The 18,185-nt window shown below is 37.4% G+C and overlaps 1 protein-coding gene across 7 annotated transcripts in view; it reads right to left on the reverse strand.

Annotated features, from left to right (window-relative positions):
* Window positions 1–18,185, reverse strand: part of INPP4B (inositol polyphosphate-4-phosphatase type II B) — a 317,054-nt gene that overhangs the window by 71,047 nt on the left and 227,822 nt on the right. For all 7 annotated transcript variants that reach the window (XM_085057498.1, XM_085057499.1, XM_085057495.1 and 4 more), the window contains 3 exons: window positions 17,072–17,176; window positions 12,558–12,666; window positions 3,510–3,687 (listed from right to left, as the gene is read on the reverse strand). In XM_085057498.1, coding sequence (XP_084913624.1) covers window positions 3,510–3,687; window positions 12,558–12,666; window positions 17,072–17,176 — 392 coding nt within the window. The remainder of the gene's footprint in view (window positions 1–3,509; window positions 3,688–12,557; window positions 12,667–17,071; window positions 17,177–18,185) is intronic.

Below are 18,185 nucleotides of genomic sequence, written 5' to 3' on the forward strand. Positions count from 1 at the left end.
CATATCTAAGCTAAGTTATCAATTTTTAAAACCAAAATCAGGACTTCCTTCAGACCTGATTTGGGACTCTTTAGGCTTGGCAACACTACTCATCTCCCTGGCAATTTTACCAGACTGATTCCTTCTCCCTCTTACCAACTTCGTGCCTGAGGGAAAGGGTGGTTTTTAACTCTTTTCTAATATTCAGCCCCTCATGACTGTCTCCTGGTAGTCCTGAATTGCACTACAGGACAATATCAGTTTTCTGCATTTCCTACCTCTCCACATGGTGCATGTTTGGAGAATAAATTAGTCTTTGGGGAATATTGCTATCAAATCCTGCCATACTTTGCCTTACCATGGCAAAATGAGATTTGAGGGGTTGTGCGGTAAGAGCAGAGCTCCTCCTCAAGACTCCTCTACAGTTCCATGTCAAGAGAGTCGAAACTCCATTACTCCTCTATCCTTAGAAATGGCAATATCATGGTTTTGCTGAGGTTTCATACCAATCTTCCCCTCAAAGTCAGCTTGAGATCATTTCAGGTCTCTGCATCAGGCATGGACGGACTCAAAAGAGCTTTAAATTTCAGAAAATTGTAAATATTGGAAAATTTGATGTAAAGAATGTCCACTATGACTGCAATGTACATTAGGTAATGATCTGAAAAGTTTAAGTAATATATTTGTCTAGAAATATTTTATAGGGAAAATTAATTTTTAAAAACAAATCAGGACAGAAGCAATCCTCCATTTTTCAATACAGAAATTAAAATGATTTAGTAATTAAATTCCATTCAGGGATCCCATTGGTTTAACAGCAATCTACATTTTAACTTCATCTTCTAACAGCTCAGTACAGCTAAAATTGCAGAACATCACTATTTATGAAATTGCATTGAAATCACAAAATGAGTCTATACAAAGAAATAAAACGTTGCAAACACTTTTAGATACTCTACTGAAGACTATTTCTGCAAACAAAGATAGGCACAGCTGGAAAATGAATTTATCAAGCCTTCTGCAAGCTGCAAATGCTGATACACTTGTCGACAGCTAAAGGCTTCCTTAATCAATTAACCAAAAGTGATGATAAAAGGTTAGTCTCAGGAAAACACTACAGTAAATTGCAAATTATATGTGGAGAAGTAAAACCATGCTTAATATGATAAAACTAGCTCAATTTAAGAAGCAGCAGTGGAATTATTTGATTTAATTTTCCATTTTCAATCCATGCAGCCAGTCCTTCTATTTCCAACATGAACACTTAAACGTAATTCATGTTATTGATAGATAGCTCAGATTTACTCACTGTTACCTAATAATTATACAAAGAAATACTCTATATATCAAGCATATATTCTATGTATCAAGTGATTTCATTTCTAACAAACTTGTGGAATTTAATCATCAGGCAAATAATTTTTATAACCTCAAACAGCTGTTTAATTTCTAAATTTCTATCAAGTTAAAATGTAAGAGCATTTTTTTTACATATAAAAAGTACAGGAAAGATGGAATAGCAGAAGCACTACATATTCCTTTAGGAATACAAGTAGGTATCATGTAATTTTATTCAGCAGAAAGTGTGCTACTCTATCTTAAATATAACCAGGGACACTCTGTCAGTCTTGGTTCTCCTATACTGTGCTAGATCATATAGATAGGTTAAGACATCAATACAATGATTTGAATTAACTGTGAAGGGTCTAATTGCAGTATTGTGTGGGTTCACACAATTTGGGGGTTTGAAATGGTATTTTCTTTCCCTGAAGTTGTTTCCTGGTCTTTCCTTTCCTCTCCATCTCTCTTCCTTTCTGTACATGCAGCTGTCCCACCACACTTACTTCCTCAACAATGATTGCACCCTATTACATTTCCATTATTCATCTTTTCCTCAGAGTAAATTTGGTAATAGACAGGGAAGTAGGTATTGACCCATTAATGCAGCAGTTGTTCAGACAACCGGATGAATCTCTTCCAAGCAAAACGGGGAGGCTACACAGAAATCCACAGAGTACATCAGGTGAGAATCCTTCTTCTGGGAACCTGAGCTCACGTACTAACAGCAATTTAATCCTGGCCCTGAAAAATTGCTGTGAACGTATTCAACTAAGTGACCAGCTATAAATGTAAAATAGCTATGACTTTTGCAAACAGAATGGATTGCCTTTTTTAGCCCTTTTCTATAGCCAGACTCTCAGCAGACCTTGGTTCAAGCAGTGCTTTAGTAGCCTGCAGCCCCTCTGAAATCATCCTGTCCTCCTGCCTAAGGCAAATGGCCAGAGCTAACACACACATTCCTTAGCAACCACACTTTGGATCTTCAGAACAAACACTTCTTTGTCTGGTTTGGTTCACCTGTGCGTACAGATTGCTTTGAACTAACCACTAATAGAGCAGCTCCACTTGCTCTATGCACAGCTAAAAATACCATGTTGCATGGAAAGGTACACTATAATTGCTACAACCCCGCTCCCTAAATTCCTCTGTTTTATTTCCAGAATGAATTCTTGCTTTCCTCTTTTGTCCCTGACATTCACAGTGACTCCAGTGATCTCAGAGTTGCTGTGGATTTACACCTCTGCAACAAAGAGCAATGTTTCTCTCCCCCGTGGCTCCAGTGCAATGCCTTCACAGCAAGTGGCTGAGCTCAATGTTCGGATTTGAAACTCTCCCATTGAATGAGGAACTGCTGGGATAATGGTGCTTAATGGCTCACAAGGGCTGTAACTTCCCAATAGCTGAAGACACTTTGAAATGGTTATTGGTCATGTTATTGAGCTGTACTGGGATCACATGGCTGAAGGGATGGCCCGTGGAGCAATGGGAAACTCTTTGCAACTTCTCAGGTCACAGCCAGAGTGCTTCACATTTTTATAGAATAACATATGCTGGGAAGTACTACAGGCTTCAGCTAATCTCCGTTTTCAGTCTGTGAGACAGGCTGGAAATATTAGCTTCCTTGATTTAGAACTAAAGAAACTAACATGTAGACGAGCCTACAGCAACAAAGGGATATAACAGGAGAAAGAGAATTAAAATTTGAGATTTTCTGGTGCCAACTTCCCAGGTTCTCCTTCCAGGCTGCATCACCATTTCTGATCATGGCATTATTCTAAACCTGATGCACAAACCTAGCTTGACCTATCTCCCACAAGCAGCAGCCTGAAGCATAACAGAAAGAGAATTAAAAATAATGATTCATCATACCACAAAATTATTTATAAATTTTGATATTTTGATAAACCCCAATATGTGGCCACCAGAGGATAATGCAGACACATTAAATTAAATTAACTAAACTTTTAAATAAAGGCAGTATTTATATATTTCATTAATTTTCTAAATGGAAAATGTACAGACATGCGAAATGACATTATTTTTCTAATAAGAACATTTTGAAGTTTATTTTAGTCAAGTTTATTTAACATTTTCTGATGCTATGAAATTCAATTTATGCAGGTAAAAAACCCCAGCAGTTAGAGACTTGGTTTTTCCATTTTCCATGGCAGTGAAGATTTGAATCTTACCTTTTCTGAAAGCATCTTTAAAGAATTCTTCAAGCTGTCTGGAGAACGTTGGCTTGCAGAGCTAAGCAGCAGGTCTGCATGGCTTGAGATGAGAGGTTGCAGATGATTGATGTTGCTGAGAACTTCTTTTGCCTTGGCTGTGTTTTCAGGTGAATAGTAAATACACTGGTATCCAGTACTGTGATAATAGAGAGAGTCACATAATGTCAGATTAATTTCTGCTATTAATAGCAATGCTTAACATGCTAAACATCTTACCACTACTTTTGCAAAAAAAAAAAAAAAAAAGCCTGAACTTCACAGGTACCACTGAAATACTCCTGCCTTTAAGGGTAAAAACAATGAACAGTAGCTTACAACAGACTACCCACCAACACATGCTCCAAGTAGTACTGTTTAGCCTAAAAATTCCTATGAGTGACTGATCTAAACATAAAACCACCACATTTTTATGTTTCTTTTAAAAACTGAATTCTGGAGATAGAAAAGGTTTGACCAAATCAGGTAATAATCCCAAAGAACATAAGGCTCCTTATTTTTCCAGCTGAACTCCCCAACAGATTATTAACTAGCTCACTAAGTCTATTAAAATGGGCCGTTAATGTTTAACTGATCAGTGGCCCACATTGTGTTTTGATTAGCCTCAGTGACATCCAGGAGGTGATGAAAACCAGAGTTATCTTTAATAAAAAACAGGTTCCTGATTTGCAAGAAGAGACACAGAATTGGGGTCTGGGAGTGAATTACTTCAAAACCACACAAATGCATATTGCAAAATTCCTACTTTATTTCAGCTGTTCACAAACTACTTCAGTTCTTTTGCAAGACATCTTTTCCTATCCCTCTCCCCCCTCCCCACCCCCCCCAGCTACTAATTATGCAATAGCCTCTAATACCAGTATTCCCAAATACCATTTCAGACAGCATGCACACACCCACTGGTTCTTGGATGTAGTGTGCAGCTCCTCACCTAAACCTCTTGTATATAAATGTTCCTTTTGTAAAGCCTTGCTTCAGTCTTTTAGAGAAATTAACCAAAATCTTTTGCAGCTTCAGATTAACACAGGAAAAAATGTAACCAAGCACCTCCTCCAAGCACATCACCAATGCCAGAGGAACATACATACTACTCCCAGATGGATCTGTTTGCGTCTCCCTTCTCTCCTCTTGCGCCTTTTCATAATAAATGCTTCAGTCCCTTCAACCCTTTCACCACTGATTTCTTTCTTAATTTTGCATACCAAGATTTGAATTTTTACACTTGATCAACCCTCTGAACTTCATTCATTGCTTTTCATTTCAGTCTTTTTCCAGACCTCTTCACTCCCCCACTTCCCCTTCGTGTGTTCTACTGTGTCCATTCCAGTTCCTTCTCATTAGTTTTCTACAAATTAGAAATTAAATCCTGTTGGGTCCCTTCCAATTCAACATTTTTCTATGATTCTATAATTTTGGCAAATAAGGATAGCTTCAAGCAGTCTTAAAATTAAGGCTATTGCTTAGATATTTTGTGGAGTTACAGTCCCAAATTCCCCAATACCACATTGCATTTTTCTGTCTTTCACCAAAGTCTTCATTTGTAGATACAACTCTTTGTAGAGACAGTCAGGATGAATAGCACCTGAGTGAGCAAAGCTCAGCCATGTTACCAGTCACATCTAAATTGCTTACTGTGCATCTCCAACTCACAGTCCACTACATGAGCTACTAGACTTATGTCTACTAGATGTCATAATTCTGAGTATTTCAGCAAAATGAGTCATATAAACTGTCCCTCTGAATGAACTGGAAAAAATCCAAAACTCTATCCTTCTAAGAAAGAGGAAATTACCACCTCTACCTTCGAGGTGACCACAGTGTTAGTGAGATGGACTTCCAAAGTCAGACCCATCTCTACATTCACTGCAACACTCAAGCTGTCAGGCTCAGTAGACAGGGCAGGGACAAAGAGTAATCATCTGTGTTAACTGCAGTGAAGACATAGTCTTAAGAGTCTTGATACTTCTCTAATTCCCCTTCAGGCTTCTCCTTTCCTTTATCAAACAGCCTTTTTTTGCAGGCTGAATCTGGCTAAGGCTGTTAGCAAGCTCACCATGCACACACTCCTTTCTGGGATTTGCCTCAGCCTTTAAATCCAAGATCATTTTCACTGATCTCCCACAGCTCTGAGCTTCAGAGAATATTACAGCAGAAAAACTACTGACACCACTCTAAGAATGAAGGAAGAGCAACACTAAAGATGTGGGCAGTTCTCATTGCAATGAAGTATATCATAGCTTTTAAGTAAAAGAATTAGTGAAGAGAAAATGACTCTTTCTTCAGAATGAAGTGTATTATCAGACTTCATTATTTGGCTAATTTTAACATTTTCTCAACCCCAGAAAGCATGAGACAACTTCAAATACTTAGTTTCTCTCCTAACTTGACGGCAACCTCCTCTGCCCTAGAAAAGTCTGGAATTATTTTTTAGAAGCAACATGCTTGGGAGTATTTGGAGTTTCTAACTATTGTGTCTCCACACTGTTGCATCTATGACTTGCTGAGGTTTTTTGTGGCCTAACCATTCATGAAAAGGCATTACTACTTACAAGCCAGTGAAGTTTTCACATCTACAGCTGCTTTTAGGGCTCGCTGCTGCATATAGCTATGGTGTATAAGTACTATTAGTTAGAAGAAGCAGCTGCCAAGAGAACTTACAGAGAAACTTTCACAGGTGTCCTAAGGCACAAACTATGTGAAACTTTTGCATTAGGGTAAAGGCCACATGGGTAGGTCCAGTGCAGGTTATCAGCAGCGTTACGAAAATCTACCTTTGATATGTAAATTATGACTCGTGCTTTCTGAAAAAGTCTATAATAATGTCTTCTGGGTTAAGTTTCAAAGCTTTCACTAAGCACATAAAACCACACTTGATCATTTCCGTATATTGCCACCATCATTAACTATGAAGACATGACTGTCAGCAGTCATTTCAGTTCTAAAATTGCTTCAATTGCTTTAATTTGAATAAATATTAAATTGGCTACATTTTAATTCTAGATTAACAAAGTTTTTGCCTGAGAATAAATACCGCAATATACTCAATGTGTAATTTGTAATGACCCTCCAAGTTACTGTGCTCCCACTGTCAACTGAGTAATTTGTGTGACTGAGTTAAATTGCCACCATCTTGGACTGCCTTAAAATCTTCCAACAACGAACATTTGACCTCTCATTTTTCATGGCCAAATCCACAAACATTAGCATCAAGAATACAGTTAAAGCATAGATAGCAAGTGCATATAATGCCTGATGGGTTTTTGTCCTTTTTCATTATACTTTTATACTCTCTTTATACATATATCCTTTTACCCTTCCCCATTCCTGTACTTTTTACTCCCTGTATCTTAACCCTACATGTTTATCACCCTAGTACCCTTGCCCTGCTCAGAATCCTTTGGGGAAGACAAAACAAATCCCACAATCTCAAGAGCATGAGGCACCAACCTTGAACAGAGCCCCATCAGTGAGACATGTTTTTGTAAACTAAGTTGTAACCTTTTTGGGGGGAGGTAATTTTAATAAGGGGGCAATTACTTCATTTGTTAGACTTCTTACTGGAGACTTTTAGATAGGTATGCTAATCTAGGCTGTCCATAAATTGTATACAAGGGATATCGCCGGGGCTTGGTCATCGGTGTGCATCTGGGATCCTATTAAACCAAGGTAATACCCTTTTCCTATACTGTGTCTGTGTCTCAAAATTTTTACCACTGATAAGGCATCACATCTACCCCTAGATAACTTCAATTTTATGTACATTACTGAACATACCGATTTAGTGGCTTACTTATGGATCACATGTATTCTGTCTAGAGTGGGAACTCATGATGAAATAAATTGCTACATAAAAAGACTCTGGACAATTCACAGTCTCAGGAAATAAAACTACACCAGATGATCAATGCTGAGGTTATGAAAACAGGCCTGAGAAAATCTAGAAGTTTGAATTACTCTAGTTTTTTATTTCTTCAAGATTCCCTTGTCACCTTGGAAATTCTAACTTTGAATACTGAGGAAAATGAAATTATGGTATTAGTTCTGTCTATGATATTCAAATGTCCATGAATCCTTGTCTTAAGGCAATGGCTAAGGCTCTATGCACAGAGCTTTTCCACTGCTCTTCTATTTTCTCTCCGTTCCTAACTCAGTGAAGTCCAATCTCTCTTTCTCACACACATGTATACATGCAAAAAATAGGGGAAAATGAGCAAAGAATAACATCTCTGTGAAAAGTGTTATGCATGGCAGGCTGTCATGAGAATGAAGGTTACAATTAGATCAAACACAGATCTTTATCGTTTCAACATCTCTGGGCTTTTCCGCGAAATGGTACCATTTCAGGTTTCTCAGAGAAACAAAATGGGTTGAAGGCTATAAAATCCAGGCAATAGGAGCCCAGAATATTGCATCATTAATAAAACCTCTGGTCACCAAACAGATTGATAGTGAAGGGACACAACTCATATCTTGATGAAAAATCAAGGCTTCAAACAGAAACAGTCCTTTTAGGCTGTTCAAATCCAAATTAAATAATTATAGCTCTGGGGAGAAGAAATTAACAGAAAATCCTTTTCAGTACCGTTCCAGTTTCAAGCTTTTGCTAATTTAAAACAGGATAATTTCGAAACAGCTTGCTAGAAATTATGTATAAAACCACAGTGAATCACAGCACCTAATGCAGCTTGTGGGACACCTCTTTTTCTTGGTGGTTAGAACTGGGGCATTAAATAACTTGCAATCATAGATCTATGCATTTTGGTTAAAACAGAGATGATTAAATTAGATTTTAAATAAGAAAAAATCCTTTGTGTATCTTGGAAGTGATTTATGAACACTTCAAGCGGTGAAGTATTATATGGGTATAACTTAGAAAATGTCTGATTTAAATGTTTCTGCACAACTGAGCTTTAAAAACAATAATTTGTTGTGCCATCTAGACTGATGAGAAGACAAGCACTTCCATTTTCTGGAAGGAGAAATAATCTCTACCATCAGGCCAAAAAAAGACTGTATCTGAAAAACTGACTGACTTTCTCTTTTATTTAGGAATAGGAAAGGAAAAAAAAAAAAAGAACAAACCAATACAGCACAAAGAAAAATATTCTAAAATAAATGTATATCATATTGTGGTGGTTTTGATTGGTCCAGAACATCAGTGAAGTGTTTTTAACATCTAGGAGAAATTTGGACCCTTCAGAAGCTGTTGTAGTAGGCCTGGAGAGGTGTCTGAGGGGTGGGGTGTGGCACAAAAATGGCTCCTGTGTGTCCTGAGTGAAAGTTCTGGAAGTTTTTACATCAAGTCCAGCAGAGCCAATCTCTGATGGCTCTGAAGGTGATGGACATGCTGCCGACCAAGGCTGGGCCAATTGGAGGTGCTGGTTACGCCTCTGTGAAAACATATTTAAGAAAAAATCAAAACAAAGCAGGGGCGCACTTCTTTCACTTCTTTGTAGTTGGAGGAGGAGGAGGTGGAGGTGAAAATATGTGAGGGAGAGCAGCATGGAAACGCCAAGGTCAGTGAAAGAGAGGGGAGAAAGAGGTGCTCCAGTGCTTCTAGCACCGGAGCTGAAACTTTCTGCTAGCCGTGGTAGAAACTATGGGGGGAGCAAGAAGTTTCTCCTGCAGCCCATGGAGTCCATAAACATATCTATGACACATATACAGGTAATTAATATTGTGCAATGATTTACCATATATTAATAATAATATCCAATTATTTTAATGCCCAAACAAAATTATTAAAAAGTATCAATTGTTCTTACTTGTCTTATGAAATTCACCACTTTCTACTAAAGGGACAGACACACTAGAGTCATGATTCATAGACATGACTGATGTTTGTAGTGGAGGGGCCTTTTTTCTGCCTTTTTGTAAGTGAAAAAGCCCAGTATGTGAATGGATTATAAAGCAATGGAATGGACTTCAGATCACATACCAAAAATTACTATATTTTTCACCTGAAAGAAAAGTTTTTCTTCCTCTTATTTCAGATAATATTTTTACAAATTTGCCTTTTTAAAATAATTTGTTTTAATATGGCCTTCCTGATGGTAATGAATAAAAGAATTGAAAAATACTGCATTTTTAAAAAATATCATTATACAATGTTTTCCCCTTGTGTCTGTACAAAGATGCATATTCTGTTTAATAGAAAACATGCCAGAATTATCTTCAGATGCACATTTTCCACATTCTTCTGTTTGATAAAATTTCACAGAACATATGTCTGAGTCTTGTTTTAGTTTGGCAACAGCAAATGCTACCAGAGTACAGTTCCTCTTGTCTGTTAATTCCACAACTCTAAGACCAAGCAAGAAATACTTTACAATATGCTGAAACTGCTGAATATTTTGAAAAACTGTTCTAATAATCATACTGACAGTCAAAGACATGCAAGGCATTCTGTCACCTCTTGAAAGCTACCAGGACTGGCTTGAGAACTAATCTCTTCCCACATCTTGCTCTAGGTCTTCAGTTCAGTTAGCCTAGAGGAAATGGCTGCTGAATCTGCATTTTTTTTTCTGTTCAGAATCTGCATTTTTTTTTCCTATATTCAGACTAATATCTCAAGGTGTCACTTCTTCCTTCAACCAAATCTCCAGGAAAGCTGCCTCCATTGTAAAACAGAAAATTAAAATTGCAAAAGCTGCCTTTGGGAATGCTATGTGTCCTGAAAGTATCCTTATGCAGCTAAACAAAGAGGTGCATACAAAAAAAATGCTGCTGTCGCCACAGTGAAATAAATTTCCCTGTGATAAGATTGAGAATGGTCCTTTCATGTATTTATTTAAAGCAGGCCCCTCCTGAATATTCAGTGAGATCATATTGAGAGCTTCCTTGCTCCTGTCTTGCAACTCACTCAAGTTCTTGAAGTTGAAAAACAAAAACATGGAGTTTTCTCTGAGCTACCCTCAAAGACAGCAGGAAAGATTAATTTTGGAGGCTTCCTCCTTCCTGCTTTGTGAGAATTCACATGCTAAGGGACCATTTCCTCAGGTCTGGCAAGTGATTAATGAAAATTGCAGTGCACTGCTTTCAGTGCTCAAACTTAAGTTTGCTACTCTGTCTCAGGCTCTTTTTTTAGAAATATTCTAGCAGGATACTAACATAGCTACCCTAGTTATATCATCCTGAAGACAGACTTTTGCTTTTCCAGGAGAACCGAGAAACACAAAGGGAACTGTCAGCACAAACATCTTGTATCCTGTCACTGAAAATTGTTAAAACACAGGTGTTTCTGAGGGATGCAAGAAAATCTAAGCAGGAGGGCTAATGTGAGGTGATGTGCAGGCTCTGGAAATAGGCCTGAAATGCCTCAGCAGCACCTGCACAAAGCTCTCACCCATCACCTCCTCTCCCCTGTTACCAGCAACCAGGAAACAAGGGCATTGTCTGGAGATTCCTATGAAATGCTGCAATGTGTGTTCTCCCAGGAAGAAGTTCTCTTCCCTATAAAGCATTTTCCCTTCTTTTCTCCAGTGAACAGAAATCACAGAGAATAATTTATTTCACAGCTATCCTCCATTTGGGGAAATCACACTCTGCCAGCATGGATACGCTGCAGGACCAGTGAGAAATGGTTTGCTTTCTGAAAGCTGAGCACTGTGAGAACTGGAACTGTAATGTTCTTTATATCATATGGATTTATAAGATTGTATCTGTTACATGATTTATATCTTATGACTTCAATAAGATGTGTCTTATGTGGTCAATGATATACATGTTTCATTGGCAGGTTTCATCATTAGAGGTGACCAGGGAAATGAAAGATTTTAGAATATTTAATAGGGTTTTTATATTGCATAGTGCAAGCAAAAATCCCTCAATAATACAGCTTTAAAAACAAATATATCTGCTGAGTTTTGTTTGGTTTTAATAATTGATGCCAACTCCTATTGAACCTAGAACTCAACAGCAGATTTATAGAATTTTCCTTTTAGTCTTTATGATATTGTATCTATGAAACCTTTTTGAGCACTGAATATAATAGAATTGATTTTCTGTGGAGCATGATGGTAATTTAGAGTACTTCCTTCCTGCATTCTCTTTAGAATTCTGTGACACTGGGGTTGGCACCACTAGTTGAAGAACTGAGCAGTCACAACCAAGGGTGCTTCCAGTGACAGCTGTGCCTGCTTGAAAATCTTAACAGCCACAGCAACAAACAAAAATACATCCAATTCTTAGTTAGCAAAAGATATAACTAACACTTTTGTACACGTTCAACAGCTAACAAATAATTTGAGTACAACAATAAACTGAAACCTCTGTTTTTGATTAGTCTGATTTTGGCTTTCTGAAGAGTAAGAGTAGTTTCTTGTCTCACAGATGTATTAAAAATATTTTTTTCTTAGCATACGCCTATGGCTGTCAGAAATAAAGTTGCTGCCTTAAGCTACTGTTTCTGTGTTGGAAAAATGTCTACAGCTACCAAAGACATACCTCACTCCAAACAGCAGGTTTTCAAGTACTGATATACCTCAAACTTCCTGAAATATGGGGGAAAAAATTCACAATTTTGACTCATTAAGGTTGGAAAAGACCTCCAAGATCATCGAGTCCAACATTTGACTGAACAACCACCATATCAACTAAACCATAGCACTGAGTGCCAAGTCCTGTTGTTTCTTGAACACTTTCAGGGAAGGTGACTCCACCATTTCTCTAGAGTCTTCTTTGATTCTTCTTCCATTCCAATGCATAACAACCCTTTCCATGAAGAAATCCCTCCTGAAGTCCAACCTGAACATCCCCTGGCACACCTTGAGGCCATTTCCTGAGTTTATTCAAAATTAGTCTTAACACTGAAAGTAGATTTTTCTTCAGTTTTGTAGTTCAGCAAAGCAGGGAAGATAAAGGAAATATTTTATGTATGCAATGTCCAATCCCACTAGATTTTAATCTTCCATGCATTCAGCAGGATAAACTGTTCTGTTACTCAGTGAGCTCACAGCATTTTAATGCAACTTTAATGATGTTTTCCTAGCTACCTGAAAGAATACTTACTTTCGCCTTTCTGCCTCAAATTTGCTCAGCAGTTTCCGGAGACCACCATTCTTAAATCCTTGGAAATGCGCTGCCGGGGCTCCCACGGTGATGACATCGTACAGAGCATCTGGAATGGGAACAGATAAACACAGACATTTGAATGCTCCTATCCCCAAGTCATGGCAATGCTGTGGTATCTACTCTACAAAAAGTAAGGACAAGTCTATATCATTTCCAGGGAAAAACTGATAATCCATGTCCCAAGAAGGCCCAAGAGCTAATCAATCTTTCCATACAGCCACCTGCACACCTTAGAAAGTTCATCTGATTAACGGCTAGGTCTAAACTGTGTGCTGCAGTGTAGAACAATATTCCAGCTCTGCAGTTTACAAAGCTGGCAAGTAAATTGGCCCTTTGTGTATTTCACTTTATTGCCCCTTTCATTATTTAACTTGTAGCCATGTTGAGATGTACAGATTCAAGCATTTTAGAGTCAAAAGAGACCATTATGATGGAATAGTCTGACTGAATAATTACAGATACAGAATTACAGCTAATGATTCCTGCATCAAGCTAATGTCTCTTGGTTGAGTGAAGGCATCTCTTTATTTAGGCATCTAATCTTGATTTAAAGACTGCAAGTGACAATGAATTCTCTGCATTCCCAATGAAGTCAATCAGACTAGTAAAAATCTCTACTTCCTCTCTAGTTTGAATTTATTTAGGTAAAATGTTAATGATATAATAAAATGCTGTTTAATGCTAAGTTGGAGAGCTCCACTCTATGACATACACTAACTTTTTACGTATGTTTATGAACACAAAGTCAGTTGTTTCAGCTGAGAAGTTACCAGAATAGGAAATAAATTATACTACTGAAATTCTTGCTGAGACAACAAAGTGTTGTCTCTTTCTGTATATACCTGATGACTTATGACATAGGGGATGAACTTTTTGTGTGGATATGTGATTACAGAACTGGAGATGAAACATCATTTTTGAAAGAGCATGCGAGTGATTGTCAGTGCAGAGCTGAAGACTTAATTATAAACCAAACCACAATAATTATTTCTTCAAAGTTTAAATTCACATTTACACTAAGCAGTACCTGTTCTATACCCAAGCTTGCTAGAGGTATAAAAATACATTTCAGATTGCCTTATTCTTAAAATGTATTTGTAAAGCAAACCTTACAGGATGTTTTTTGTGAACTGTTTTATTCATCAAGGAAGTGTCCCATGTAAATTAAAATCTAGTCCTCTCCTAAAATAGAACTTTTCTTGCATTCTGATGGTAAATATCCCTAGAAGCAAGAACAGTATACAAATGACTCACAGTTAATGAACTATGTTTTACTTCCCAAGCTGAATCTCAGAACATATTTGCTCAAATTGATTTGAGCTCCAATGAGTTGGTGACTCTCCAACTTCCACTTAAAAGGACAAGTGACATAATTTCATTAGCCTAAGGTGAGCTTCAAGATTCTTAAATAGCCCATTCTTTTAGGTCTTAATAGAGATTTATCCATAATACATATTCTTCAGCTATTAGAGCTCCATTGGTACTTGACAGTAAGGAGTTCTGCTGTTTTAAAACAGCAGTGGCTTGAAATCAAGACAAGACGTGAACTCATCAGGGTTCTGATAATGCTTAGAGATAACTCAACAACAAGAAAACATTTAAAAGACTAAACCCTGGTTCTGACTGTTTTAAAAATAAACATGACCCTGTTTATAGATAGTTTGGAAAGGGGGATTTATCCAGAAGGAAGCTTTTACTCAGCCTGTGGCCTCTTCTCAACATCGTCAAGGAGCTGCTGTCTGAGACAGAAACAACCAGCACAGCTGAGCACGTGCCTCCCACAACCTACAGAGAGAGTGAGGATAGCAAAGGACGAGGAGAAAATGTCCACAGCTGGTGATGGGCACAAGGCAATGCCAGTCCCACTTCCCAGAGCACAGTGCACCTCGGAGTGCTGCAGGGCTTGAGGGGAATGCCTTTCGCTGTGCTCTACTTGCACATCAGTGGAGCTCCTTGGGAAGGATGTGCAGTGTCACCACCAGTGAGCTGCTACAGAAGTGCTCTAGGAGCTCATAACCAGCAAGCAAGAGCAGCCTACTGCTGACACCCCACTGCAGTGAAGACAGAGCTTAAAATGCAGCAGAAGCTGTACCACATTATCAAAAATAGCTCAGTCTCAGTTTTGAATCAACCTGTCTGCCTTAACAGGAGGCAGTCAGTGTCTCAGACTGGCCAGATGCAAAACAAAAGTCATTTCAGTTCACCAAATCTATTTAAAACAAGCACACATTTTATATAAACAGGGACAAAAGCAAAGCTATGCCAATATATAAATTTAAGCCTTGTAGTATGATGAACATAGCATAATAAGGTGTTTATCAAAGGGACAGGGATACAATTGACCCATAGGGAAATAGTATTTTTCTCAAAATTTCTCCTACTGAAAGTTTAAGCACACAGGTATTTTCTCTTCCATGTCAGTACCCAATAACAACCCAAATCAAAGTTCAGTAAAAGTAAACTTGTTATTGAACATGTCAAACACAAAAAAAGCACATACCAACGTGCATATACAATAGATGGGATAAAAACCTATCTTGCATTCCCAAAATTAAGACATCTGAAAGTGTAAAGGTTAATGACACATCTATGGCTCATTAGCTTGTTTAAATGCCATGTCCGTGAATTTTTATTCTCCCCCTTCCCATGTCATTCTCCTGGTTGTATTCCTGGTGTCCTTTGATATATGCCAAGCAAAGCACGAGGTATGAAAGACCAACATGGTATCAAAGTGCTGCATACTTCACATTGATTAACAATTGCTAGAAACTGTTCAGACTGTCTATATCTAATACAAGACACAGTGAACATTAGTTAAATAATAGAGGCAGAGTTTTTAATTTAAACTTCCAAATTTAGAAGGCAACTAGGACAATTCTAACATTTATTTCTTCCTGTGCACTTTTTGATTATGGATTAACCATGTGCCCCAAGCAAATTGGTTTCAGAGGAGAAAGGAGAAAATTCATAAAAACCCCAAACAAAACTCAAGTACTGTAAAAGTTGTGGGTGATTAAGTAAGTGACATATTTAATTTCATTTTTCTTTTTATTTCACAAATAGATATACAGTGTCCTGTTCACAAAGAGGTTTTCTTGGAAAGACATAATATTAAGCTTCTGGCCACCATCATAAAATTAAAATGCTTTTGAATTAATTAATTAACTTCCTAACATGAAATTAAAACCTGTGCTGTCACATTATGTCACTATATATCCCCATCTTGTTCAAATGTTTGGAAGCACATCTGTTTAGTAAAAGAAGTAACAAACTATTGAATCAATACAGTATCTAAGAGATAATTGGAAGTCCCTGTGTTCCAACTTGGAAGTGAATGAACTTCAGTCTCACACAGTATAAAACTCCTATAGCCACTGTTTGTACTTACTGTTTTACAATCTTAGATGTAAAATGTATTAGTAAGGAAAAAACATTACAGAGAGTAATTTCCACATTTGTAGTGAAAGCAAATTTAACAGATCTCAGTTTATCAACAAATTATTCACTGTGCTATGATTTGGTCATATGCATGTATCATTCTAATCTTCAGTCTGTAAAGGATGCTGCTAAAATCATATGCAAATAGCAGCAACACAATTCTGTATTAGAAAAAACTACAGATGATGTTACAGAAAATTATCCCCCTTACCAGGAGATGTCGGAAGTTTGCAGTACTTTCAGCACGATCAGTGATATATTTCCACTTAACAGTAAGCAAATGCATCTGTGGGGTAGCTGGGTATGACAGGGTAGCACTGCATAAGCTGATTTAGAGACAAGCAGCGCTGGGCTCATAACAACCTCCTAAGAAACAGGATATATTAAATATAGAAGCAATGCTGCCCTTAATGGAACCATGTAACTCATATCACCTGGGCTGGTGAGCTCATCCCAGCAACCTCTGGGAGGAAAAGTGTTGTATTTATCTATCACTATTGTATCTATCACTGTCTCTGGTGGCAAACTGGGGGAGGGACAAGGAAAGCCACCTTAAAACAAGAGCATTAAGTCTGGCTTTTCCAGCACAATGACATTATGGATCACAATGACAAATTAGTGGATGCCTGAGACGGACATGAATCTTACTGAGCATTTTGCAGTGTGTCCCTATGAATCATGACAGTGTTAGTTCTGCACTGCTACAACAGAATTTTTTAAATATACATACGCTACCAATACATTTCAGTGACCATATCTGCATTTCCTTATTTGTTTGAAGTGTCATAGGAACAAAATGAGCACACCTCTGGAATTTATTTGTAGAAAGGAACTTAGGAGAAATTTAGTTAACCACCCCTTAGTTTTCCAAGATCTGCAGTGTCCACAACTTGTGGCATCAGAAGATAAGGCAGAGAAATCCCTTGCATAGCTTTAACTTTGGACCTGATTTCTAAATTCCAGTGTAACTGTATTTCAGAGCATACTTTGTCATACTTGGGGAATTTCTTTACCTTTCAATCGAGGACTATGCACATGCATTCTTTGCAGATGAAGATTTATTGGGATGAATTCTAATGTTTTTTCTCCTTTGCTACAGCTTGACTTGAAGGAAGAACCTGTAAAACAAAAGTTTAAAGAATCATTATCTTAAGCACGCAGATGTTTTTCCCTTCCTTTTAATGTGAGAACAATACTTGTATGTTAGGAGTCTTCTTTAATTTATTTTTAATGTGTAATTGTATATTAGGAGATGAATAGTTCACTAACAGAATCTCAGCATGTATCCATACTGGAAGCAACAAACCAGTTTTAATTCACAGAACAATCCAATTTTTTATTCTAGGAGCTAGATACTTTTCCCTGCTGTCTGAAATCAGTCTGCAGTCTGCTGGAGACAATGCAACAGTTAATGCGTATTATGTTTCTTCTGTGCTAAAACCAAAAGGGTACAGAGGTATGATGGCATTGCATTTTTGCCAAATAACATTTTTTCTTCAAAGAAAAGTATTATATTGAGTAGACTACACATTCTTCTTAGAAAGTTCAAACAAAGAAACAAATTATCTTAAAGAAAGCTGTAAATTAGTTCACAGGAGGCATGATGCCTTGGAAAAATAACAAAAAAAAAAAAGATTAATATGGCTGCATATTTCAAAAGTATGAGATTATGAGTAACTTTATGATGGTATAAAGAAATACAATTAAAGTCTGACAGTATGGAAATATAATTTACCTGAAGATATTTGATAAAGAATCTTTATAAAATAAAAGGGTGTAGATTAGGAAAGAGGTGGTCTTTTCTTCTCACTCAGGCAGCCCAACATTTACTTTGGCCATTTTTTAAGCAACTTATCATATTGCCAAATATTAATCATTAGAACTAAAATTCCTCTCATTCAGACAGAATTTCTAAATGAATTCTGTCAGGGTTCAGCCTTTTCTTGACACAAATGCAAAAAAAAGTAAAGGAAATATTTTAAATTGTTTTTCACTTGCTCAGTCAAGACTTGCTACAGTTTATCTGCTGAAACTGCCATGGATTCCAGCAGGACTAGGCACTGAGCCTCCTAACACAAACCACTCTGCCAGAAGGCACCAATGATGCTCCAAACCAGCCAAGCCTGC

Source organism: Lichenostomus cassidix, chromosome 4 (genome assembly GCF_008360975.1).
Source record: "Lichenostomus cassidix isolate B80296 chromosome 4, HeHo_3.0, whole genome shotgun sequence".
NCBI lineage: Eukaryota > Metazoa > Chordata > Aves > Passeriformes > Meliphagidae > Lichenostomus > Lichenostomus cassidix.